The 26,234-nt window shown below is 31.5% G+C and overlaps 2 protein-coding genes across 2 annotated transcripts; one reads left to right on the top strand and one right to left on the bottom strand.

The window, feature by feature from the left end:
- The first annotated feature begins 12,162 nt into the window (after positions 1 to 12,162).
- LOC127253003 (E3 ubiquitin-protein ligase RING1-like) lies at positions 12,163 to 15,898 on the top strand. Its single transcript, XM_051277400.1, has 3 exons — positions 12,163 to 13,391; positions 15,420 to 15,469; positions 15,563 to 15,898. Exon 1 carries the CDS (start codon positions 12,236 to 12,238, stop codon positions 13,388 to 13,390), a length of 1,155 nt encoding a protein of 384 aa, XP_051133357.1. The 5' UTR covers positions 12,163 to 12,235; the 3' UTR covers position 13,391; positions 15,420 to 15,469; positions 15,563 to 15,898.
- A 1,962-nt stretch (positions 15,899 to 17,860) lies between these two features.
- On the bottom strand, positions 17,861 to 25,620 carry LOC127252804 (dolichyl-diphosphooligosaccharide--protein glycosyltransferase subunit STT3B). Its single transcript, XM_051277125.1, has 7 exons — positions 25,002 to 25,620; positions 23,063 to 23,576; positions 21,881 to 22,417; positions 20,734 to 21,188; positions 20,139 to 20,261; positions 19,601 to 19,660; positions 17,861 to 18,175 (listed from the first exon to the last, which is right to left on the bottom strand). Exons 1-7 carry the CDS (start codon positions 25,379 to 25,381, stop codon positions 18,046 to 18,048), a joined length of 2,199 nt encoding a protein of 732 aa, XP_051133082.1. The 5' UTR covers positions 25,382 to 25,620; the 3' UTR covers positions 17,861 to 18,045.
- Between the last annotated feature and the right edge of the window lie 614 nt (positions 25,621 to 26,234).

The following is a 26,234-nucleotide window of genomic DNA, read 5'->3' as shown; positions in this document are numbered from 1 at the left end:
TTGATGGTATGTTTTTATGAAAACGACAGCAAGAATGCAGTAGGTAAATCCACGTGATTAATGGAGTAAGTACTGTATCAATAAAGTCAATAATGCAAGGTTCATGGGACATGACCTAGAGCCGGAAATCGGTAAGATTTTTTAACTATATTTAAATATTAATTATTACATAAAATTTTAGTATAAATTAAAAAAAAAATAGCAATAATATTTTTACTAATATTTTATAATACTATTATATATAATATCGTTAAAGCAAAAAATTATATATAAAAATATTTTTAATATTGAATATAATGATAAAAAAGATAAAAGAGACTCTTAAAGTTCATATTTTATCATTATTTATTAATAATCTCATTCCATTCGAAAAGTATAGTTTGACTTCAACACGAGATTTAAGTAATATTAACATCATTTGGTAGTCCGTAAAAAATATCAGTAAAAGATTTTTTTGTCTTTATAAATGTATTAATGTAAAAAATAATGACAATTGTATAATAATAATGAAAAAGTAAATGTCTTTTATATGACATTGTTATTTATGAAAATAAGACTATTGTTTTAAGACGAATAAAAATAATAAATAATATTATTGTATTGAGACGGAGTCTTTTATATGACATTGTTATTTATGAAAATAAGACTATTGTTTTAAGACGAATAAAAATAATAAATAATATTATTGTATTGAGACGGATAGAGTATTTTTTTTTTTTATAACATATTAAAAAATAATACTCCTTTCATTTTGGAGTAAATTTTTAATTTTACTATTTTAATTTATTTAACTAACTACCAAAATATATTTCTATTAATAGATCGGATCATTTGTTCCATTAATACATCCTATCTCATTATCCCCACACAAATAGTGTTTATATATACATATTTATATATATATGCTATAAATACACATGTTTGTATGTATAGCATATTATGTGTATGGAAATAAAGAAATAGAGTTTACTTTTGCAATAGAGGATCCGGTGGGTTCTATTCAGATCGGATCATTTGTCCTATTAACACATCATATTTATCTATTTCTACACACAGTCTGTATATATACTATGGCATATTATGTGTGTAGGGATTGAGAAATAGAGTTTGAGTGTGTTTCTAGTCGCCTCTGTTTTTTTTTTTTTTAAAAAAATTATAAATATAAAAAAATATATATTAATAATAATTTAATAAAATATATACAATATATATAAAATAAAATTTTCTATAATATAAATAAATAAAAATTTAGAAATATATATAGGTATAATATAAATTTATAATCAAATTATATAAATTCATACATATTTATATTATTATATTTATTACCATCAATACACATCAAAATTTTTGAAATCCAATCCAAATCTAAAAACAAAAGAAACATCGTAAATTCAAACTCACCTCAAAATTTAAATAAAAATCAAATACAACTCCAAATTTCGCCAAAACCTTCCCTAAAAAAACACACCCTTTATTTTTTGGATAGAGATTTACCTGGAACTCGAAAAGTTATTATTATTTTGAGAGACAAACACAAGATCGATAAAAAAAAGGTGAGCTCATTACATATTACATAGTGAGATTCCTCTGTTCCTCAGATTCTTGCCTCTGCATCCTCATGTCCATATTGAATTTCTTGATGAACGCCTCCACCTCCTTGTTGAACTCCTCCACCCTCACCGCCTCCCGCCGCCGCCGCGCGATCGACACCGTATCGTCGAACGTCTCCGATTTCCTCATCGCCGGCCACGTCCCGCTCTTCTTCAACTCCTTCTTCCTTTCCCCGCAGGTGATCATCCTCCACGTCGAATCCATCGTTTCCCCGCCGCTGTCGGGATCTTCCGCCGCTCGAAAATCCTCGACAACCCTTTTCTCGACTTCTTCTAAACCGTCGTTTTCTTCGCCGCCGTTGTCGTCTCGGCCGTGATCGGTAATTTTGCGACAAATTAGCTCCGGCGGGTCGGAATTGGCGACGGCGGCGGCGGGAAGCGGCGGAATTGAGGAGATCAGGATGATCAAGATAACCATGGCGTTGATGATGAGGGAAATGTAGAATGAAGAAGAAAATAAAGGCTTAATGGAAATCAAGAATTGGAAGAGAATGGAGAGGGCAGCATCTCCTCCTTTGATTATGGCCAAAATTGAAACTATCTTTGCTGATGATAGAAGCACCTTCTTCATGCCTATTTTTTAATTTTTAAAAAATAATAATAAAAATAAAAATAAAAATAAATAAATAAAGACAGACTTGAATTAATTGCAGAGATAAAAGAAACAGAGAAGAATAGAAGATAGAATAAAAATTCAGACATGTAGGCATTTATATATATAGATAGATACAGAGGAACTCGCTGTTATTACATACCTTAGCCCTTAATTCTTGTTTCATGTTTTTTTTTTATAAAAAAAAATAAATTAAATTAGCTATGAGAACTATTCCATCGCTTCATATAAATTGTTTATTTTACTGTAAATTTATAAATTTAGAAAAATTATAATTAGTAAATTATTAAAAAATATATATTAGTAAAAATAATTATAAATTAAAATTAAAATAACTAAACATTTTAATTAAAATTAAAAAATATATATAAATTTTAATATGTAATTAAAGTGTATAATTATATTTTTTAAAAATTATAAATTATATGGAATTTGATGGAATTAGAAAATATAAATATTTATATAATACCAAATTTTGTTTTTAGCACATTATTATAATTAAATTAATAAAGTATTGCTATATATGTTGTCAATTTATTGTATGCATTTATTGTCTGTACTAATATTGTAGTAATATTTTATATATTTTAGGCTATAGTATGTATGTTTTATTAATGTGTTGTATTTGTATTATATTAACATATACACTATGTTGTTTATAGTAATATTATGTGTTGTCTAATAACACACAATGTGTTATTCAACGCTGTATCTGCCAGAAATTTATTTTCTTTAATGAAATATTGTTATTTATCTATTTTTAAAAACACAAACATAATATTTATAATATAGAGTTATTAATGATACTCTTACTCGCTATTTTGTAATATTTATAAATATAACAATTTGAAAGAGAAAATTATCGAAAAAACATACATATGTTTTTTTTTTTTTTTTTATGTGTATAAATATATTGTACCATTTTGTAAGTTTAAAAATTAGCCATTCCAGGGACAAAATTTTATAATTTATTTAATATTTAGTTAATAAATTTAAATAAATAATAATGACAAAATTATATATGAATTTATATAGTTTTGAAGGGACAAATTGTATATAAATACATAAAATTAATATTTTTAATACTAAAAAAATTAAAAAAATTTGGCTTGGGGTCAATTAAAAAATTTGGCTTGGGGTCAATTGACCCCCAAATCCTAGTGTAGTTTCGTCCCGGATGACATATATATTGTATAGATTATTATTTATCATATTTGCGTATTGATAATTTTTATTATATATTTATATTATATTAACATAAATATATTATTATTATTATTATTATTATTATTATTATTATTATTAATTGGGCAACATGGATTGTGAAGATGATGAAATTCTTGGTGAATTTCTTAAAGTTGATAAATTACATACAAAATGTTTACGTAGTGCAAGTGATGTAATTAAAATATGGTTTGAAATTTGTGGTGTAATTTCCGTTGGTCAATTTCTTCCACAAACACTCTAAATTATTAGGTTGTGTTTTTTTTTTGGTTTTATAAATTTTTTTTTCCTCATAAAATATTACATCAAATAATTATTTTTTATTTTTTTATATAATATTATATTATAAATTTATTTATATTCAAAATATTATATCAATCTCTACTTGTACAGCATCAAACAATTATTAAATTCAATTTTTTACTATTTAAAAATCCAAACTCACAAACAAACACACCCTTAGAGTCTCCTTCACGTACATTTAATTTTATTTTTTATTTTCATGTTGGCGGGAAAATAGTATTAATGTATATTTCCTATATAAAAAAAAAATTGGTAGGTAAATAATTTACACAAAGAGTTTATATCTTTAGTTGTTTAGTTTAAGATTTTTCTTTTTTGTATCATTGTATGTACGAAGTATGTAGATTTGTATCGATAAAATAAAATAAATATTTTATATTAAATTATTAATTTTATAAAAATAATAATATAAATATTATATATTAGTAATAGTGTAAAAAGGTGATAATCAAACACAAAAAAAATATTTTCTTTCTCTCTAATATTAATATTACAAAATTGTTACTATTTTTTTTTTAATCATTCTTTCAAAATTATTATAATTTATATAGCATTGATATTTTATGATACTCTAAAATGTCCATCTCTAGTACTTTTATGGGACAAAAGAATACTACTCCCTACGTCTCACATACTATGTCCACCTTGTCGTTTCTATCCGTTCCACATTCCATGTCACTTTTCTTTTTTTAAAAATAATTACATATTTTAATCTCATTTTAATTTTTTTTTAATTTTAATTAAACTAATTAGTTATCTTAATCTTAATTTATAATTATTTATATTATAGGATAATTATTTTCACTAATACATTCTTAATTATCTACTAAATACACCCCTCCTAAAATACCGTATCTACAGTGCAGCAGACACGGTATATGGAACGGACGGAGTACAATTTTTTATATGTTGATGTTTTTAAAAATGGAAATAAATTAAATTATAAATAAATTTTAAAAATTAAATTTTAAATTTAAAACGTATACTTAGTGCAATGTTTTGAATTAATGTTAATATAAAATTTAAATAAAAATAAATACAGAATATAATATTTAGAAATATATATTGAGACAATATTAATTACAAAAAATAAATTAATATATATATATCCATATTTTTTATTATTACCATATATTAGGTAATTTATGTTTTATTTGTGTACGTTCAAAGTCAATATTTTAATTTAAGTGAAATTTATCTATTTAAGAAATGCATAATTAAATAGAAAGAGTCAAAAATTGTGGCAAAATTTTTTCAATGCCTTAAATTGCGTTATAATTTAATAAATTGTCGCAGCAGCTATTATCATAAAATTATATAAATAGAAGTAAGTTTTGTGAAAGGAACTTTAATAATTTAAATATAAGGGTGCATTCTCTCTCTCTTTCTTTCTTTTTTTTTTTTTTTTTTTAATAATTTTAATTTAATAGTATTTTAACATGAGATTTTATAAAATAAAAAATTAAAATATATAAGAATGGTATAGTTTTAAAAAACTAAATTTAATTAAACACATCCAAAATTTTTGAGGTTAATAATATTGAGCATAATAAATTTGGAATAAATTTTGTGTTGCAAGTATATTATCACTTATAGAATTTTTTATTTATTTATTGAAATAGTATTAATATTTTGAATATAATGTTAATGTTACATAATATATAAATAAAAAACAAATATTTGATTTTATAATTTTAAAAAATAATTATAACTAATAAATAATGTCAAAAATCAACCAAACAATTAGAATGTATTTTTTTACAGTTTAAATTTGAGTTTGTAATTTAAAAATAATAAAATTTTGAATTGAAATAATACTCATATAAATATTTAATATTTTGAATAATATATTATTTAATAGGATAGTTCTATAAAGAATATTAAATTTTCTTATTTTTTAACATTCTTGTCACCATTAAAAAAAAAAATAAAGTAGAAGAAATGCAACCCATCTGGGTTTGTTTAATTGGTGAAACAATCATGAAATTTAACATTATTGCAACCACAATTGATTATATTATAATTATTTTATTTTATTGAGATCGTGCCACAATTTTAAATATTGAATAATTGAAACCTAGTTAGGCTTTATAAATTAGAGTTTAGGGAAATATAATAAAAAAATAAATTAAATAAATATATAATTATAATAATTATTTTAATAAAATACCTACAAAATTAAAGACATTATTTATATGACTTTTTTTAGTTTTAATTCAATGTATTTATGCATTTTTTTTAGTAAATTTAAAAAAATAAAAATTTATTAGTAGAAATATGTAAGATAATTTTGCTATTTTTACTATTGTAAATACAAAATAAATAAATATTTTTGTAAAAATTAAGAGTATTTTGATATTTAAATATAATTACCGAATACTTTTCCAATTCAAAGTAAATTGTATGCAGTGTGGTATCGTGTGATATTATAAGTTGCCTATGTGGTTTTTTGTGTTTAAGTATGTGATAAATCTTAAATGATAATGTTACATGGGTTTGTTTCTTTAGTAAAACTTTTCCAATATATTTGCCCAAAAAAAATAATAATGTCTCTGTCTCAATACAATAGTCTTGTTTATCATTTTTGTCATTTTAAAATAATAGTCTCATTTTCATAAATAACCATATCGCCATAAAAATATCCATACTTTTTCATTATTATTACACAATTGCCACTACTTTGTACACCAGTATACTCACAAGGGCAAAAAAGTTAATTTATCCATAATTTTTACCAATTACCAATATATATTAATATTCTTTAAATCCAGTGTCCAACACAATAAGACTATACTTTTGAGACGGATGTAGTATACTATATTGTTGGACCCAAGTCCAAATTATTTAAAGTACGGAGAGCTAAGGGCGTCAAGATTAAACTCGACTCGAAAAATCGAACTCGTTCGACCTGAAAATTTTTAGGTTCGGATTTGGGTATTTTGGGTTTGCAAGAATTTGGGTCTGCCCGAACCCGAAACGAAAAAATTCGTGTCGTGTTTCGGGTTGACATGATAACTCGAAATATAAAAATCAGGTTAGATTTCGGGTTTCGTGTTTCGGGTTGACTTGAAATTTTTATTATTATTATTTTAATTTATATTTTATAGTATTTATATAATTTTAAATATAAAATAATATAAAAATAAAAATAACTTTTTAGGTTAATTTAATTATTTTTTAAGTTTTCGAGTCTGTTTCGTGTCGGATTTGTATCGGGTTTGTTCGGGTTTCAGGTGAGTTAAAACTAATTCAGGTCAACCTGAACCCGACCTGAAAGAATTTGTATCGTATTTGGGTTATCCCCATAGCTCAATCCGACACGAATACGACTCGAAAACATGAACTGACACCCCTATGGAGAGCAACCCACAACTAAAAATTTATCCATAAGCAGTGCCTCCATAAAATAAAGAATTATTGCCTCAACAGAGCTGAAAGCTACCGCCTCCATTGGACCGCGGTATTTCCACAAAGTAAAGGAAGATTGTTTCCGCAAGACAGAAAGTAACAGCTTCCCCAGACCTTGGGATAACAACCTCCATTGGCCCTGGGTTAGCAATCTCGTACTGAACATCAACGGAAGAAATTCCAATTACTTTTTTCGTCTCACCTAATTTGTCCATTCTTTTTATTTCGATTTGTCTCACATAATTTGTCTTTTCTTTTTTAAGAAATATAATTATACACTTTAATCACATTTTTAAATTCATAATTTTTAATTTTTTTTAATTTTAATTAAACTATTTAGTCATTTTAATCTTAATTTATAATTATTTTTACTAATACTCTTCTTAATTACTTATTAATTATATAATAACTAAAAGTATGTGCCCAGCTAAAATGTTACTCCCTTTGTCTCACTCCAAATAAGTTATTTGCAATTTTGTAGTAGATTAAAAAATAATAATATTTTATTAGTTAATAGAAATGTTTAAAAGGTTTTTGACATTTTTGTCCAATGATTTTATGTCTAAAGTAATTATATGTGTAATGGTATGTTTATAATTCAGATAAAAATTAAGAATAATTTAGTATTAGTGTATGATTATTTTTACTAAAATAGAAAATAAATACTTTGAAATGAAACAAATAAAAATAATAAAAGAATATTTAAAACTAGGACGGAGGAAATATTTTTTTTAAATTTTTGTTTTAATATTTTAATCCGTATAATAATCTTTTTTTTTTGTTAGTAAAGATGACTTCCATTATATATTTGTATATTATAAATACTTTTACATATATATTTATTTCCATTAATACTTTTACAATAATTTTATACATCGTATGGATAAACTATTTTTTTATATAAAAACTATCATTAGCTATCATTAAAATATAATATTGATTAAATCCGATATAAAAAGTAAATATATACTTGAAAAGTGGACATAATGATTATATTTTTATTGAAATAAAGGGTTTGTTTTTGTTTGGTTGTATTAGATTTAGATATATATTTTGTATTATTTATTTTAGTTTAGCCCCCGAGTACACTAGTATATATATTTTTGTACTATTATGTTCGTAATAATACAGTTTCATAATTTTTTTCCAAAATTTAACATGGTATCAGAGGCCGAATTTTCAAATCGGAAACTCTAGCTGCTGCTACCGCCGTGCTCCAGTCGACACCGCCACGTCGTCACCAGCCGACCACCCAAACCTTGCCGACAACCTGGCATGGCTTTCTTAGTCCGGAATATCGTGACTCTCGCATCAAGTTCTTGCTTCTAATTCCTCTTATGTCATGGACAATTCGTGGTATTTTGATTCCGGTTTTTGTCATCATATGATACCGACACTTGGTTTTGATCGATGCACATCATGTGTCCTATTCACTGCCTATACAGACTACTAATGGGAGCCACATGGATATCACTCATTCAGGATCTGAATTTCTATGATTTATATACCTTCCGGACACTTATTACATTCCTCAATTGACTTTAAATTTTGTATCAGTGAGCAACTTATTATTACTTTTTCTTCTTCTAGTGTGAAGGTTCAGGATCCACGTACGGGTCAAATTCTTGGGAAATGTCGAAAAGTGGGTTAACTATTTGAGGTACAGTCTTTGAAAATTCTTCTCCGTAATGTATCTGCTGCTACTACTCCTACCCATCTTATTACCCTTCATTCCCCCAATCTCTAGTGGCACTTTCGTCTTGTCATGCGTCTTTCTCTAAAATTCAGTCTCTCGTTAGTAAGGGTTATTTGGGTTCTACTCGTTGTGAGTCATTTGATTGGTTACATTGTCATTTAGGAAAACAACCAGCCTTATCTTTTTCAAAAATTATGTTGGTCGCAAGTAAATTGTTTTTCTTGGTTCATTCTGATATTTTGGATCCTTCCCCTGTTCTTTCTATGAGTGAGTGTCGTTATTATGTCATTTTCATATATGATTACTCCTGTTTTACATGGATATATTTTTTGAAACACCACTTAGAATTACCTCAAATGTACATTCAGTTTGCTCAAATGATTAAAACTCAATTTTTTTGTTCCATACAGACCCTCCGTACTGATAATGGTCTTGAGTATAGAGATTGTACTTTATTAAGTTTTCTATATGCTCAAAGTACATTAATTCAGTATTCCTATCTAGACATCTCTCAACAAAATGGTCGCACTGCGCGCAAATATCGTCATATTCTAGATATTGTCCGTGCGTCCCTTTTGTCTACCTCTTGTCCTGATAGGTAATGGGAGAAGGCTGCCTTTATTGCTGTCTACACCATAAATCATATTTCATCCTTTATCCTCCATAATAGTACTCGTTTTAAACGTCTATATAGTCAGGCACTTGATTATAGTATCCTTCGTCCCTTCGGTTGTGTCGATTTCGTCCTTATCCCCTTGCATGAACGTTTTAAATTAGAACCTCGTGTGCGTTTATGTTGTCTTCTTAGTTATGGGGTAGAGCATAAATATTATAGACTTTGAGATCCGATCTTTTAATGGTTGCGTATATCTCGTCATGTTACCTTTTGGGATAGTGTCAATTTTTTCACTGTCTAAATTCCATGTCTAATCTATTTCTGGTTCATCTTCATTCATGTCGTCATGTCCTCCCTTTGTTTCTTGACCCTGATCCTACGACTTTATCTCCGTATTTGAATCATGTTCCAGTTGAGAACTCTAATCCACATACGACGTCATCTCCAGATGTTGATCCGTTTGCGGTGTCTGGACCTGCCATACCTTATCGATCACATCAAGTAAGTCATCTAACTGCTCATTTGTGTGATTATCATTGTTACTCTACCATATTATCTCATCATGAGCCTAGGTCCTTTCGTGAGGCAAGTGTTGATCCACTGTGGCAGTAAGCTGTGACTGAGGAATTACAGGCTCCGGAAAAAACTCACACTTGGGATTTAATGGATTTGCCTTCTGACAAAACACCTATTAGGTGCAAGTGGATTTTTAAAATAAAGACTAATTTTGATGGTTCTGTTAAGCGCTACAAGGCTCGTCTAGTAGCTAAGGGTTATTCTCAGGAATATGAAGTTGACTATGAGGAGATTTTTGCCCCTGTTGTTTGTCTCACTACTGTTCGTTGTCTTCTTGCCGTTGCTGATGTTCGTCGATGGTCCCTTCTTCAATTAAATGTTAGAATGCATTCTTACATGACACTCTTTCTGTAGAAGTTTATATGACTCATCCTCCAGATTTCTCTCATTCTGGAAATTTTTGGTTTTACCACACGCAATTACGATTCGTGTTTATTTCTTCGTCGTTCTTCCGCAGAGATAATCATACTCTTACTTTATGTTGTTGATATGATCATCATGGGGGATGATACGTCTGGTATTTCTGATATATAACATATCTTAGTCAGCAGTTTGAGTTGAAGAGCTTTGGGTCCCCTTCGTTACTTTTTAAAACTTGAAGTTTCTGATTTTCCTGATGGTTTATTTCTATCTCATGCTAAGTATGTCTCAAATCTTATTGCTCGAGTTGGTCTCACAAACTGTCAGATAGCCTCTACACCTTTTGCCTACGACATTCGACTTAACCCTTACGGTGGCTCTCTTTTTGATGATCTTACCCTATATCGTTAGCTTGTTGGGAGTTTGATCTATTTGACTATTAGATGAACAAATATCGCTCATGCAGTTTATATTGTGAGTTAATTCATGGCCGTTCTGAAGACCTCTCACCACCTTGTTGTCTTACATATTATTTTGTTATGTAAAAGGTACTCTCTTGCATAGTTTACACTTTTCATCTCACTCATCTTTGACTCTCAGCGGTTACTCTGATATTGATTGGACTGGTAATCCTACCAATCGTCGTTTGACCACTGATTTCTGATTTTTCCTAGGTGATTCTCTCATTTATTGGCACATCAAGAAGCAAACTTTAGTTTTTCGATTGAGTGCTGAGTCCATTGCTCTGGCTGACTTTACGTTAGAACTTTTATGGTTTGTCAATTACTCACCGATATTGGTGCTCCTCATAATCTTTTACGGCTCTTCACTGCGACAATCAAAGTGTTATGAAGATATAAACACACCAAAAATATTGAGCATGACTGTCAATTCATTCGACAACGTGTCGTCGGTAGGGCTGCTCATCTCGTTTCAAACTCCTCCGCAAATCAGAGAGCAGTTATCAAGTCTCTTCTTCTCCTTCGCTTCTGATTGCTCTTGGATAAACTTAAGTTCAGCGCCTACTTGAGTTTAAGGTGTGTTAGATTTAGATATTTATTTTGTATAAATTATTTTAATTTAGTCCCGAGCTCACTAATATATATATTTTTATACTCTTATTTTTGTAATAATACAATTTAATAATTTTTCTTCAAATTATTACCGATTGTATTGAAATTGATTTGAAATAAAATATTTAATTTTAATATTTTTGTTTAAATATTAGTTTAATATTATATTTTGTGAAACAAATAATTATTTTTATCGAAATATGTGTTTGGAGAAAAGTTGTGATTTAGGTTTGAAATGACAATTAAATAAACTGTCTTTTTTTATTTGAAATTGTCATTTTAATTTTAATTAAATATATATATATATTTTTATTCATAATCGTTTAAATTGAATAGGATAATGGCAATTTGAATTTGAATGTCACCAACTCACACCAGACAGCCAATATTATTGAAAGTCTATCCAAAATCTAAAACCGGAGAGAGGAAGGTATCATATTCATAACCTAATTGAAATAGCGTGAACGAGAAAGAGTCGCATTTGGGAAGGGGATGTTTTAACCACCGCTTTTAATAATTAATCTAAAAATTTGAGTAGCGATTTCAGGTGTCACTGTACGAAACTGTAGAGTTGTGACAACTGTCTGCCCTTCGTATCTGGTCCACACGATTTCGCGTCTTTGCGTTCATTTTTAAAGCTCGACGATTTTTCATTTTCCGTTTTCTTTCTACCCTTAAAAAAAAAAAAAAAATTTACACCGATTTTGAATATTCTCTCAATCGCTTTTTTTTTTTTTACCGCAGACCAAAGCAATGTCATCGGCGGGACTCTCTGGCGGCGGCGGAGGAGGCGACGGGCGGCGCTACTTCTGCTATCAATGCGAGCAGCACGTCAGCGTCGCGCCTCCTTCTTCACCGACTGCCGAACTCTTTTGCCCCATTTGTAATGGTACATTTTTAGAGGAATCGGAAACCGCCGCTCCCGCAAACCCTATCCCTAACCCCTTCTTAACCGACAGCTTTCCTGCCTCCGCCGCCTTTGGCGGATTGCCGATTGTCTTCCCTTCTGCCTCCGGGGCGCCTGGCGGCGCCGCCTTTACGTTATCCTCTGGGGCAGAAGCTGTCGGACTTGATGATCCCTCCATGCTATTCGGTTCTCGATCTCCGAATGAGTTCAATCCTTTCGCCTTCCTCAACAGCTATATCAGTGGTCTTCAGGCGAGGGGGGCTAATATTCAGCTTGTTTTTGAGTCCCCTGGCGGCGATGGGGGATTAGTCGGCGGTGCGGCTGATTTTAGGCTCCCTCCAAATTTAGGGGATTATTTCATCGGTCCTGGATTTGAGCAATTGATTCAGCAGCTTGCGGAGAATGATCCGAATCGATATGGAACACCGCCGGCATCGAAGTCTGCGGTGGAAGGATTGCCTGATATAAAGATAACTAAGGAGATTTTGGATTCGGATTCTTCGCAATGCGCTGTGTGTAAAGATAGCTTCGAATTGGATGAAGAGGCGAAGCAGATGCCTTGCAAGCATATATACCATAAGGATTGTATATTGCCTTGGCTTGAACTTCATAATTCTTGCCCTGTTTGCAGATATGAACTGCCCACTGATGACCAGGATTATGAAAATCAAAGGACTGGTCAGTCGAATGACAATAGCACTAGGAGCATTGAGAGCAGAAACTTAGGGTTTGGGACAGTTGTTGGCAATCAGGAGAACAGGGATGGCAATTCACCATCGCCGAGAATGGTGGAGCGGAGGTTTAGGGTATCTCTTCCATTTCCATGGATGTGGAGAGGGATGGGTTCTCCAGCGGAGACAAGTGCTGGTGGAGGAGCTACAGGTAGTGATGGAGGGAATAACAGCGCCAATAACAACAACAATGGTAACAATACTGGAGGATCCGATGCTGCAGGATCTGGAGCTGGAAGAGGACAAGCTAGAGAGGAGGACCTCGACTGAAGTATGTTGACGCCGCATTTACAAACTTATCGTTTTAATGTTGAAGATTAACTGCTTTATTATGCCAAAGTGTTTGATTTTTAGTATAATGCATGATTGCAATGGTAAATTAGGTGGACAGTTTTGTTTTTTTGTTCGAGAATGTGTTTACGTGGCTACTAATTGATCTTGCTTTGATAGGGATATTCAATGAAAATGCTTATTGTATGTATAACTGGAAGTTAAAAGAATTCTATTTGATCCAAAACCATTAAGCCAAATATCGTATGCCTAGAAACTACCTGGATGGAAATTCCATATTTTGTCGAATTTGTCGTCAGCACCAGTATATTCAGTAACTTGTTAAATGTAACTTGCATATGTACTTCTAATAGCAGCATGTATAGTTTCTTTGTCCGGTAGTGTCAACAGTCTTATCCGGTTTGGCATATCTTCCCGACAGTTAGGTCCAAAGAGTATTTATTGCTAAGACATACGACAGAACATGTGACATGATTGGGTGCTACATAAATGTGAACTAATCTCAGTTGTATGCATGACTACATTAGAGTCCAGCTCATTTTTCTTGGATTAAGTTTGTCGTTTTGTATCATTGCGATACTTTGCAATCTAACTTCCATTTAATTATTCTAAACATCTGGATGCACAGCAGTGAATCCTTATAGATAGCTTTCTTTAGCTCTTTGTATTTTCCACCTGGTCCTGTGTCGAATTAGGTGTAGTTAGTGTTTTATTTAAAGGTACTCCAACTCATAGTTTGGATGGAAGGAAAAGAAACAAAAGGAAATTATATTATATATTTGTTTCTTGTTTTTTTTTTTTTTTTTTTTTGTAATTTTGGATGTATCAGGGAGGGAAAATGAAAAGAAGGCTTTTCAAGAAAGTTAAAATGACACATATCTATCTTTCCTTGCACCTAATATTTATAATGGGGCATTGTAAGTAAACTTCAGTTCTTCTCAACACAACATTTACCAAACACCTTCCCAAGAAATTGATATCATCTATTTTATTTTCTTTCCTTTTCGTATATTTCCCTTCTTTTCTTCTATTAAGAAGCTCCCAAACTAGCCATAAGCCTTGGAATTTGATATTGGTTATTTTATCACTGTATCATTTGCTTCTACATCGTATTGTGTCTTGCATCTTCTTCACTGTAGAAAAGCCAGGGCACCTCATATTGCATCAGATGTCAGATAGGCTGTTGGTAAATTATGTATAATTATTTCTTCAAGCAGTGTGAAACCAGAATATTTGTACAATCGTGCGAGATTTACCTCTAAAGAACCCTCCTTATGAAGATATTCCTGTTATTATGATCATGGAGTAGCCTCACTTGCACAGCTGACATCTCGAAAACAAATCACTTCCCTTTAGAATATTTCCCTTATGTCAGTAAAATTGCAAACTTCAGTTCATATATTTTATTATATTTACTAATGAGGCGGTGCAGTGATAGCCGAAGGAGTTATATTCTTACACATACCCAATAGGAAACAGATTTTTTTTTCGTGAACCCTACGTTGGCAAAGAATGCAGCATCTGTTATAGGAACCTCCAATGTTTCTTTTAGTAATATTTTTTGCAAGATTGAGGATGACATCTTTCGGTAGCATGGAAATGAGGTTTGAATACTACACTATGCACTGTCAAAACTATTTATTGCTATCAACAGCAGCAGATGATCAATCTATATTATCTAACAGATAGCAACATGCCACCAACCAACAGATAATCTTATAACGTTTGACCTTTACTTGATCACCCTGTTTTACCTGCACGATGGAATCCTAATTCTCATTTACTACAACTATCATTTATATTTATAGATTGCATCTATGGACTTATCTTTTGTGATGCTGGCAGCAGAGCAGTGCAAAATTGATGACTGACTGTAGTGTTTGGATACTTTTAGTTTTATTCGTGCGCTTTTTGATTGGCTATTAAATAAAGCACTGAGCCGAGTGATTTCGTTTCTGGTTTCTGTATTTGTCATCGGTTTCATTTATTACATCCATTAACATTTCAGGTGTTGGTTAACTTCGGTGTGATGAGGAAAGTTTTTCATGCTTCTAATCGGTACAACATCCGATGTTTTCTATTTCCCACATTGTTTGATTTCTCTCTCTACTTTTTTAGCTGATTGAACTTTCCTTGTTCGCATATCTACAGGGCGGGCTGCGGTGGAGTAGTGTATTCAAATTTGTAGCAAGCTGAACAGATATATACCTTCCATAAGAGCGGCCATGGAGCATTGTTATTGGTTGTTTGCGAATAAAAGCAGGTAGACATTTCTGTTTTTGCTTTTAGACATGGTAAAACGTTGCAAATGAAACCTGGTGCTTAACTGATTTATGACTCTCGTATATATCCATACCTTGCTTGCATGCTCCATTGTAGAAATCTTCTGAAACCGTGTTGTTATAAGTTGGATTCGAACTTGTGTCTGTTTTGTGATCCCTAGTTTTTGTAATAGGTATAGATATAGATATTGCCATGGTGGTTCTACATGATGGATCCCCAAATTTTCATTTAGTAGGATGAAAATATTCATAACATTAGTTTGAACTTGAATTTGGGATTATATGCATATTATTATTCCCTAAAAATAAGAAGTTGGTCTTTTTATTTTGGATTTGAATAATCGTTCGAATGTGATTTTTTGTGAGAGTAAATAAATGGTATTTGTCATGAATGAAATCGTGAGGTTTAAATAGTGAAAAATGAAAGTAATTTTCGAGTTTTTCAAATAGTTTGGTTTCAAAAACTGGTTTTTTGAATTTTATATTGGGATGATATTTTCTAAAGATAAAAACATTTTAGTATTGATTGTAGTGTAGTACAAAATTGACATTGAAAATGTATGCAAATATTCTTGCATCTTATTCAACATGGTATGGGGTTTTGATTTTCATTCCTTACATGGCTAATTTGTTTTGTCCTGATAATAAGTTTTATTTTGAATATATATCTATGCTTGTATATTCTTTGACCAAAAAAAAAAGTTTTATTTTAACATCATGGCTGTTTTTTTCTTTTCGATTTTGTTATTTTTTAAGTCAAATGGTTTGTTTTATTTTATTTTATTTATTTGTTTGTCTTTTTTGTTTGAATAGTGGTTTGAACAGTTTTATTTGAGTTTGATTTTTTATTTAACTAGCATTTTTGTAATATTTTATAAGAAAAAATAATGTGAAGTTTGTATTTCTATAATTATTTTTTTGACATGATTTTTAATGTATATATTTTATTATATATATATATTTATAAAAAATTAATATTCAGTATAAATAATAATATTATTTATACGAGGAGTTTAAATAGTATTACAGGGGTTTGTGTTTTTATGGATTGGTCTGTAATGTTATTTTTTGGGTATATATTTAGGAATCCTTTGTACAAATCAACTTTTTTAAAGCTATAGAAATCATGTCTATCATTATGCATATATAATTGTTGTCCAACAATTTTAATGTATTTATTGCAATTAAGATGTGCATATCACAAGTGAAACACCACAGTAAAATAAATACGCTTGTTTATCAAAATACATCTGAGCAAAATTACAAGTTAAAATTAATAGAGAATCAAACACACATTTATACATACGTATGCATATTTGAGCCAAAATTACTGAGTGCAATTTTTTATATTCTGAATATTTAAAATGTAAAACTTTTAAATAAATAAATATATATAATAGTTCAAATAGATATGTAATATTTTTTAAAGAAAAAATGTAAATTAAAACCCAAACATAGACAAGTTCTTTGTGTTTGTTTGGAGTTTGGATTTTGAATTGGGATTTGAATAGTAAAAATTTTAAATTTGAATAATTATATGATTAAGTGTTTAATTTGATATTTTTGGAAAAAAAAAATAGCGTATTTAAAATCCAATACTCCAAACAAACCCACCCTTACGTTACTACTTATCAAAAGCTATAAAAATCGTGTTGACTGTTGATTATAGCTAAGAAGAAGAGACTGAGTGAACTTAATCAATAAGCAGGTAGATTGCTGAATTCAAATTAAAATTAAAACTAAAACTAAAAATTATAGGGAAAAAAAAAATTAAAGTAATAAACTATTTCAATCAAAATCGAAAACAAAACGAGTTGCTAAACTGAATCTATGAAAACTAATATTGGGGGAAAAAAATGATGGTTTAAATCAAAAACTCAGTTCTAGCCCTGTTTACACAACATCAATTTTATAATGTCATTAAAAATATATTTCTCACAAAATATCATATAAATGATCAACTTTTTACTACTCACGAAACTTCAAAATCTTCCAAAAATCTTTGTCGAATAAAAGACTAGTAGTTTTGAACCAAATTCAAAGCGGAAGCGCATGTTACAAACCGACAATTTCAAACCATAATCTGCTCAAACCATTTAAGCAAGTTTGTCTGTAGGTCTCAAATTATGTAACAAGCAGTTTGCACTTATCTTAAGCATAAAGCATATAAATCAAATTAGCAATAGTTTTAAAAGTACAAATTCACTACAAAATCTCCAAGATTCGACAAAAATCCAGAAAAATTCGGAACCTTAAAACTGTCTACTCAACAGTATGAACTCAACATCACAGTCAAAACCTGTCGTCTGTCTGTGCGAGGGAGGGAGAGTATAGAGATAGAAGATATCTAAATCACCACCTGTTGTTTGGGGGTTTAACTTTGTATATTCGAACTATCCAGTTGGATGTGGTGAATGCCTCTTCCAAGTGTTCTAACTTTATGTCTTTGTTCCCGATTTCAACACCTCGCGCTCGGTCATACCTGCCGCAGCCAAAAGAATAACACTCGTAACTAACTTTATGTGAATTACTAGATACTCATCCAAATGAAAGATAACATAGCATACAGTCTACAGTAATATTCTTATTATATTTGTATCGTTCTTTCTTCAGTAATACTCCCTCCGTCCCAATACAATAGTCTTGTTTACCATTTTTGTCTGTCCCAAAACAATAGTCTTATTTTCATAAATAACCATATAACCATAAAACTATCCATACTTTTTTATTTTTATTACACAATTGCCACCACTTGTTACACTAATACTCTCTAAGGGCAAAATTTTTTTTTTACCCACTACAAATATAATATCAATATTCCTTAGATCTCGGGCCCAACCCAATTAAGACTATAGTTCTGGTACTCCATAAAAAGTCGCATCAGGTAACTAATTTTCATTTAATATATTAAGTCAAAAATCTATTTCTTTAGAAAACATTGCATTCCATATCTATTTCTTATTAAAAACATCACAATCAAAACTTGTATTCATTATAAAAGAAACTCGAACACAAAATACTCCAAAAACATCCAAATCACCCCAAACGACAAACAAGAACAAGGGATTGGAATCAACCATCTACTTCAAGCATCCTTTATAGACCATAGCCCGGTTACTATGCAGCCTCTTGTGGATTGATAGTTTATTCCAAAATGCAAAGCCAGTTTATTTTTTAACAAGCAAAATAAATATATAATAAACCACAAACATAATGGTCCTTTTTCCCCCCAGCTCAAGCAGTGGCAACACAATAATACACTAAAGATTTGCATCAATGACTTATTATGCAAAGTCTTCTACACGAAAAGGTAACACATATTTACGGGTGTGTTTTGTTGGGGGATTTTGCTCCGGATTTTAGTATTCACTAAATTTTTTTTCCAAAAAATTTCAAATCATATAACTAATTTTCATTTATTAAGAATCGATTTTACATTGAAAACATCACATTGATACTTATTTATATCACATCATACAATTCTTTAAATCAAATTTTTTACTATTCAAAATCCAAATCCAAAATCCAAACTTCCAACCAAACACACCAAGTATTCCAAATGGCACAGCACTCTGTACTTGTTGTACTCAGAAGCTGGTGGTAAAAGAAAAAAATGGCACTTACAGAGGCATAAACCAATCTCATGAATATGTGTGTGTATATATATTTCAAGTGGCAGAACTTTTGCCTTGACTTTTGGCTTTGTATTTATAGTATGTATGATTATTCAACTTCAGGAGGTTACCAGGTTAATCACCATAGTTATGAAAATAAGGGAAGTGTCTTCTTGGCATTTCGGATCTTTCAATATAGTTTTAACATTGGTTTCACACAAAGGAATAAACAGGTATATATTGAATATGAAAAAAGAGACTGGACAACGGTAAAATAAAGTAAGGGATTTTACCCGGGTGGTTGTCCGTATTCTGTAGTCAGCTCCCCAAAACGATAATAAGATAGCTTGTACCTAATGACAATCCATGTGGAAGATTGGGTAACATGATCACTTGAAAAGAAATCCAGAATAGCATATTTACCATGCAAGCTCACAATGCCATAACGAATCAAATATAATGAATGTAAACAGAGGATATTAGACAAATATATATATATATATATATATACACTTCATATCTATGGGATAAGTTTATCTGATTATTCCTTCCATCTTCTTAGATCCCCGCTGTGATGGATATTTATTGTGAATGTAAATGAAGCAGAAGCTATTAAAATAGTAATAAGAGTTACCCAGTAAAATTATGGTTAAGAATAATAATCACTAATGTGGCTACAGTGACAGCCTAGGATAACAGCTAGAAAACAACAGTAAAAGATCTCACCAAAACATAAAGGAGAGAAAACTATTTGGAAATCAGAAGAATAATTTCCACAATAATTCTAGGACATTGAAAAGTCAAAATATTATAGCAGAAAATAAAACTTACATTAGACAGTTCAACATCTTTGGAGCTGCACCTTTGTCAACCCGGTACTCCCCATTAACAAGATACTCGGGTTCCTTAATTACTGGAAAAACGCCCCCTCCGATTCTCACCATCCATAAAAATCTGATAATATACATCAGTTTGAGAGAGCAACAAAAAATGATAAGGTAAAGTTTAGCTGATGTGAAAACTGAAAACATCAATCAGAACAAGCAGTTTATGAACAGTGAACACAAACTACAAGGCAACGTAGAGCCATAAGACTCAAGCTCCTAACTAAGTCAAGTGAAAATATGCATAAAAGGAATGAGAACAAGTTCTTTTTTTTTTTTGGACTTCAAAGTTTGCATCAAACCTCTTACATATATTGTATGTATATATATTTATAAAACCATGATTATTTCACATACCAAAAGCTTAATATAATTTAGCTCCTACGAATATAAAATTACAACAAAGGCTTCCTAATAAAACTGCATTTATCCTAAGCACATTAGTGCTACAAATCAAATTTAGGTTTCCCTTGAACAGAATACAATGCAGCATAGCAAATAGATAAAAACGAACATTTGCTTCTAGCCATCTAAGTTCTTACTTGTTGATATCATCAGAAGAATATCCAGTGACACCTCCAAAGACTACCAATACATAATCAACATCCAATGATTGCATAATCTCATATGCTTCATCTTCATAAGATGACATTGCACGCCCAACGGTTGCAATGTGAGTGTTATTCCAAGTGTTATTGTCAACTATAACTGTCCTGTTCCCCATGGCAGTGATCTGATAACCATAATCCCACCAAGACATCACCTTGGCATCCGGAGGAGTATTCTGTTGCAACCAATAATATGCTTCACGGTAGTCATCAAAAATAATCCTGTTCCCATTAGCACCTCTAGCAGCTAAGACAATTGATGGAGATGAATATGCCTCTGAGGTGACCCAAGTACAATGGATAACATATCTGCTAAGTAAATAAAATGCTCCCAACAGCAACACAGCTGCACCATTTTTTTGGAAAGGCAAAGATTGATCCATGGAACCCTGTTTGTGAAACAGTAATTTGTTTAAACTAATGTCGTTGGAATGAGTTGCAAGAAACTAAGATCAAGAGATTTGATATGATGAAGAATAACAGGCACCCAGAGCCAAAGACAATAAACCAGGCAGCAAGAAGTAATTTGAAGTATGGAGCATGGGATGCGAAGAGCTCCCGCTAGCAACATGATAATATATATTATGGGAAGCAAAACAAAACATGATAGTATTGTGAAAATAATACTACTCGACGTTACTAATATGATTATTTCTTCAAAAATAAATGGAGATGGTTAATCCTTACACAGAATGGTAATAGTTTCTTGTTTATCATATTCTTACATAATAATGTCTCTAAATAGATGTTACATTAACTGTTAGAGCCACATGTCAGGATTCTGCAATGTTACCGAGCATGGCAGAAGTTTAATGTCCAGTTCTTTTCCTACAAAGGAAAATTTTATAAGACATTTGACAACCTCGGACAGGTAAATTTCATCCATTGTTAAAAACCAAAAAATGGTCAAAGATAACACGATTCAAATAAATTTAAATAAAGTGAACCTAGACCATGGAAAAATGGAAACAACCAGAACACAATCCATACTGCACAAAGTCATCTGAGAACATAACTTTAATCATATTTAGCATAGAATGATAGAAATTTAAACCAGTAAAAGTAGGCAATGAGCACCCACCTTCGATGAAGCTTTGGTGCCAGCTACTCCTTTACCAGAACCTACTGTAACAGGTTTGGTCTTTGCTCTCACCAGCTGGGTTAAATTCTTAATAGTGGCCGAGACTGCAATAGCACTAATAAGGCATACTGCAGGTGTAGCAACAAGTATCAACCGCACCATGACTCCAGCAAAGTACATACTGGTGAGACCATACATGACTATGAATATTGTGGCATCAGAGAGGCGCTTGAAACAGAAATATAGACCAGCAGGGAACAGCAGTAGCAATATATGAAAATCAAACATGAACGATGACCAGGCTGTTGGTTGATGCTCAGAGACAGATGCAATTATAGGTATATGGTCCTTTGCATAAGTTGGGTCCAATAGAGAATAAAATCTACCAGTCCATGGCGAAATATATCCAGAAGCAGTTCCAACTCCAAGAGCTATTGCACCCAAACTTACGGCACTAGTCACTGTGATCCTAAGGAATGTATGGAATTTCTTCGGATCGTTTAGAAGGTATTTCACCCAATCTAAGAAGTAAAACACCTGCGTAGTAAGTTTAGCACATCAATTCCTTAAAACCCCAATTAATTACTCAGCAAATGAAATTGAAGTAACACCAGAACATGAGAAGCTAGATATAATATATTTGAGTGAAAAGCATCCACCCTGTCCCAGATATACTCACACCTATCCTGGAAGAGGTGACCAAAGCTTCGGACATTTTGGAAATCTTCAGATAATAAGAGGAAGACTATCAAAGAACCAGAAAAGAACTAAATTGTATTCATTTGTTTCAAACCATACTTTTAAATATATACAAAGCTCATGTCCAACACGTAATACCCAGAAAATTCAACTTCCCAACCTTACATATTGTATCCTAGCAAACAAATCATGTCGTCATTCAGTTAGAGTCACTCCAAAGCAATGGAAGAAGATCTTCTATCTGATTTTCACATTTTGAAACCTATTTTGAAATCAGCAATCACCAAGTAGCTTTTCGTATTGCTTTCACTTTGAAAATTAGATTTACTTAAGTATTACCGAAAAGAAAAAAATATTAATCACAAACAATTTGGTACAGCAAAAAGATTAACACAAACACCCAGCTCCCAATAAATAACTGTTTAAAGCTTTTGAGGAATTGGAGAAAGTGCAATTTGGCATCTTTGCTACCAGTAAAGATACCTGCATCAAGAAAAACACACCCATTGCAGCCATGTGTTCTCCAGACTGGACATGCTGAAAGCCCACAAACCGAATCTGCATGGCTAGTAACATTCCCAGCACGTATGTACAATTATAAGCTACATACAACCTCATAGAGTATCTTCCAGTAATCAACAGAACCATCACATATAGAGGGATCAGATTAATAATGAAGACGTAACCACCCCATGCTGAAACCATGTAAAAATATCCAAAAGCTGAACCCACAGCCCAAGCAAGTGACCCCGTATTCACAGCCTTGACAAATAAATAGAATGTAAGTAGCAAAGCGAATATAGCAACACCCTCGTTATCATATGATCCTGCCACCGACCTCGAGATATATCCAGGGCAAATGGCAATGAGTGCTGCTGCTACAAGTCCAGCACCAGAGTCCCACAACTCTTTCCCAAAGAAGTAAGCAACAAGGGTGGTGTTGGAGGCAAAGAACGGTGCAGTGAGCACACAAACTTCCCGAATATGAACTGCAAACCTACAATAGATTACAAAAGTAAATAAAAAATGGATTTCAAATGGAATGTATTGAACTATGTTTACTGTATGAGTCTTCTTGAGACTGCCATACGAAATTGCATGTTTAAAGAAGTTTCAAAATAAGGGTTTATAATAATAATAATAATAAAATCGAGAACATTGATCGAACAAAAGGCATCATGGAGAACATATTTTCAACAAGGGTGCATGCAAAGAGGAAAACATGTGCATACACAGTGGACTATACTAAGTCAATAATGCTGCATAATGATCTCAAGTACATGGAAATATGACAGCACATATCAATGTCACACACTCAACCCATCTGATTTTAACCAAGACACAACTTAAATTTAAACCACTCATTATTAACATGGATTAATCATGTCCAGCATAACATGAGGTGCAAAGAAACCAAGCAAAGCCCTTATAACGCAATCAAGCCAAGTCAGAAAGGGAGTTTCCAAGATTGGATTACATTTCACCTTGATATCATTGTTAAGACAGTACCAGCCAAGTCTGAGCAAGATTTAATCAGTGTGAACACTATAAAAGTACAGCTTGATAAAACTTTCCACATTAAGGCATCCTTTAAATAATAGACTTGTGGGGGGCTTTAGCAATTTGCAAAATCTTCAAACAGCCAGAAATAATCACACCAGGTTTGTTACATGTCCCACATAACCAAGATATATACTATTTTACAAGTATAAACTAGCAAGTCTCAGTTTCTCCCTTCAGCTACTAGTCATGTTTTTGAGACCTAAAAGTAAAGTGCCTTCGTGTTCACAAAATGATAATTTTGGATTTATTATTTTGTAGTACAAATCAGGAATATATAATATTACAGTGAGGTGGGCGTAGAGCTTCCAAACAAGAGGTAAGGCCCTTAGCAAAGTTACAAGTTTTCAGTGGCAAAAGTTTCAAATTGATTGAATATAAGAACAACCTTTTTATATTATTTCTTCATCCAAATCATTTAGTCACTCCCATGATAAAATGGGGTACAAGACATTCTTAATTTTCACATAGATGTTCTAATAGGACTCAAAGTAAGTAGAATAATTATCCAAGTATTGATTTTCCAGAATGTCAGTAAAACAACCTCGTTTCAAGTCCATTTCCTTTTTGGCAAAAAAAACTATGAATGGAGCAAAATTCACACCACCTGTTTAAATCTAAATTCGATGAAACTATTTTCTTTGCTCCAAATCCAAAAATATCCACAACTCATAAACTCAAACACCACTATTAAGCAACAAATTCAGAACACAGCACGAAAAAGGTTCAAATCAGCATACAACTTAGAACATTCTAAAAATTAGAACACACAGAAACCAGTAATAATTCAAATTCAACATCCTCTTGATTTCAATTATATCATCATGATGCTAAACTTATTCACATCGAAATAGTAAGGAACCTGAGGAACCGAAGAGTCCAGTAAATAAGGGCAGCGGTGACCATGAGGCCAGGATAAAGTGTCCCGCCGATAATCCTACCGAGCGGATACCAACTCTCGGAGTCAAACCAATTCCAGAACTCGTAAAACCCCTTCTGAGTCAAAAACTGAGTAACCCGATAATTGAAGTAGGGGTCAAACTCGTGAATCATGCTCTCGTAACGCAGCACGCTGAAGAGGCGAGTAATAAACGCCAGAACGTAAACGAGACAGAGAATGGAGACGCGGATCAAGAGCTCCTGCTGCTTCGTCTTCAGCTTAATGGACTTGAGCAGCGAGGTCAGCCCCGGCGATCCGAGCAGATCCGCCGGCGATTTCTCCATCTTGGGTGCTGCCACCATCGGATCGGCGATCCGGATCGGAGGAAATCTCGAGCTTGATTTCCGGCGATCGGGGATTTGAACTGGGAATCAATGGAGAAAAGATTGAAAGTCGCTAAAACCCTAATAGACAACAACAGCAAGGGTGATCCGATTTTGGGTGTTCATTTTTCAGTGTCTGTCCAAACTCTAAACACACACACGGACACTCCTCTCTTCTCCGCTTGTAGTTAATGTCCGAAATAACCTCCCACTTCAATTTCGTCCTCCTATATTCAATACTTACCATTACAATAATTATACTAGCCTGTCCACGTATTTGGATATTAAAATAATATTTGATGTTTTTGGCTAATGCAGAATTCAAAAATAAGTAGGGGTGTGTTTGTGTGTGGATTTGGATTTTTAATAATAAAAAATTGAATTTAATAGTTATTTGATGTGATATAAGATGTTAAGGTGATATTTTAAGCGCAAAATAAATTTGTAATATAATATAAAAAATATATTAATTGATTTGATATTTTAATATGAAAAAAAAATTTAAATAATAAAAATATTTTGCAAAAATCACAAAAGAACACAACCTAAAAATTTAATATAAAAGAAACATATACCGGCTCCGATTACGTCGGAGTTTTTGAGAGCTTTTGAAAATTTTAAAATAATATATTATATTTTGTGAAAAAATATATATATAATGAAAATTTTTGAATGTCATAGATGAATCCTAAGCTAAAAAATAATTCAATGAAAAAAAAAAATTAAAAATATCAACTTTAATTTGAACCGTAGCCAAACTAGAAATAGCAATCGGAACCAACCAAATTTTAATTTTGTGCGAGACAGACCCAGTCTAGTTTTGAACTAGAGC

This window comes from Andrographis paniculata, unplaced genomic scaffold, assembly GCF_009805555.1.
Source record: "Andrographis paniculata isolate CXL003 unplaced genomic scaffold, ASM980555v1 Contig49END, whole genome shotgun sequence".
Taxonomy (NCBI): domain Eukaryota; kingdom Viridiplantae; phylum Streptophyta; class Magnoliopsida; order Lamiales; family Acanthaceae; genus Andrographis; species Andrographis paniculata.
Note: the sequence above shows the minus strand (reverse complement) of the source record. Positions and strands in the feature narration are given on the sequence as shown.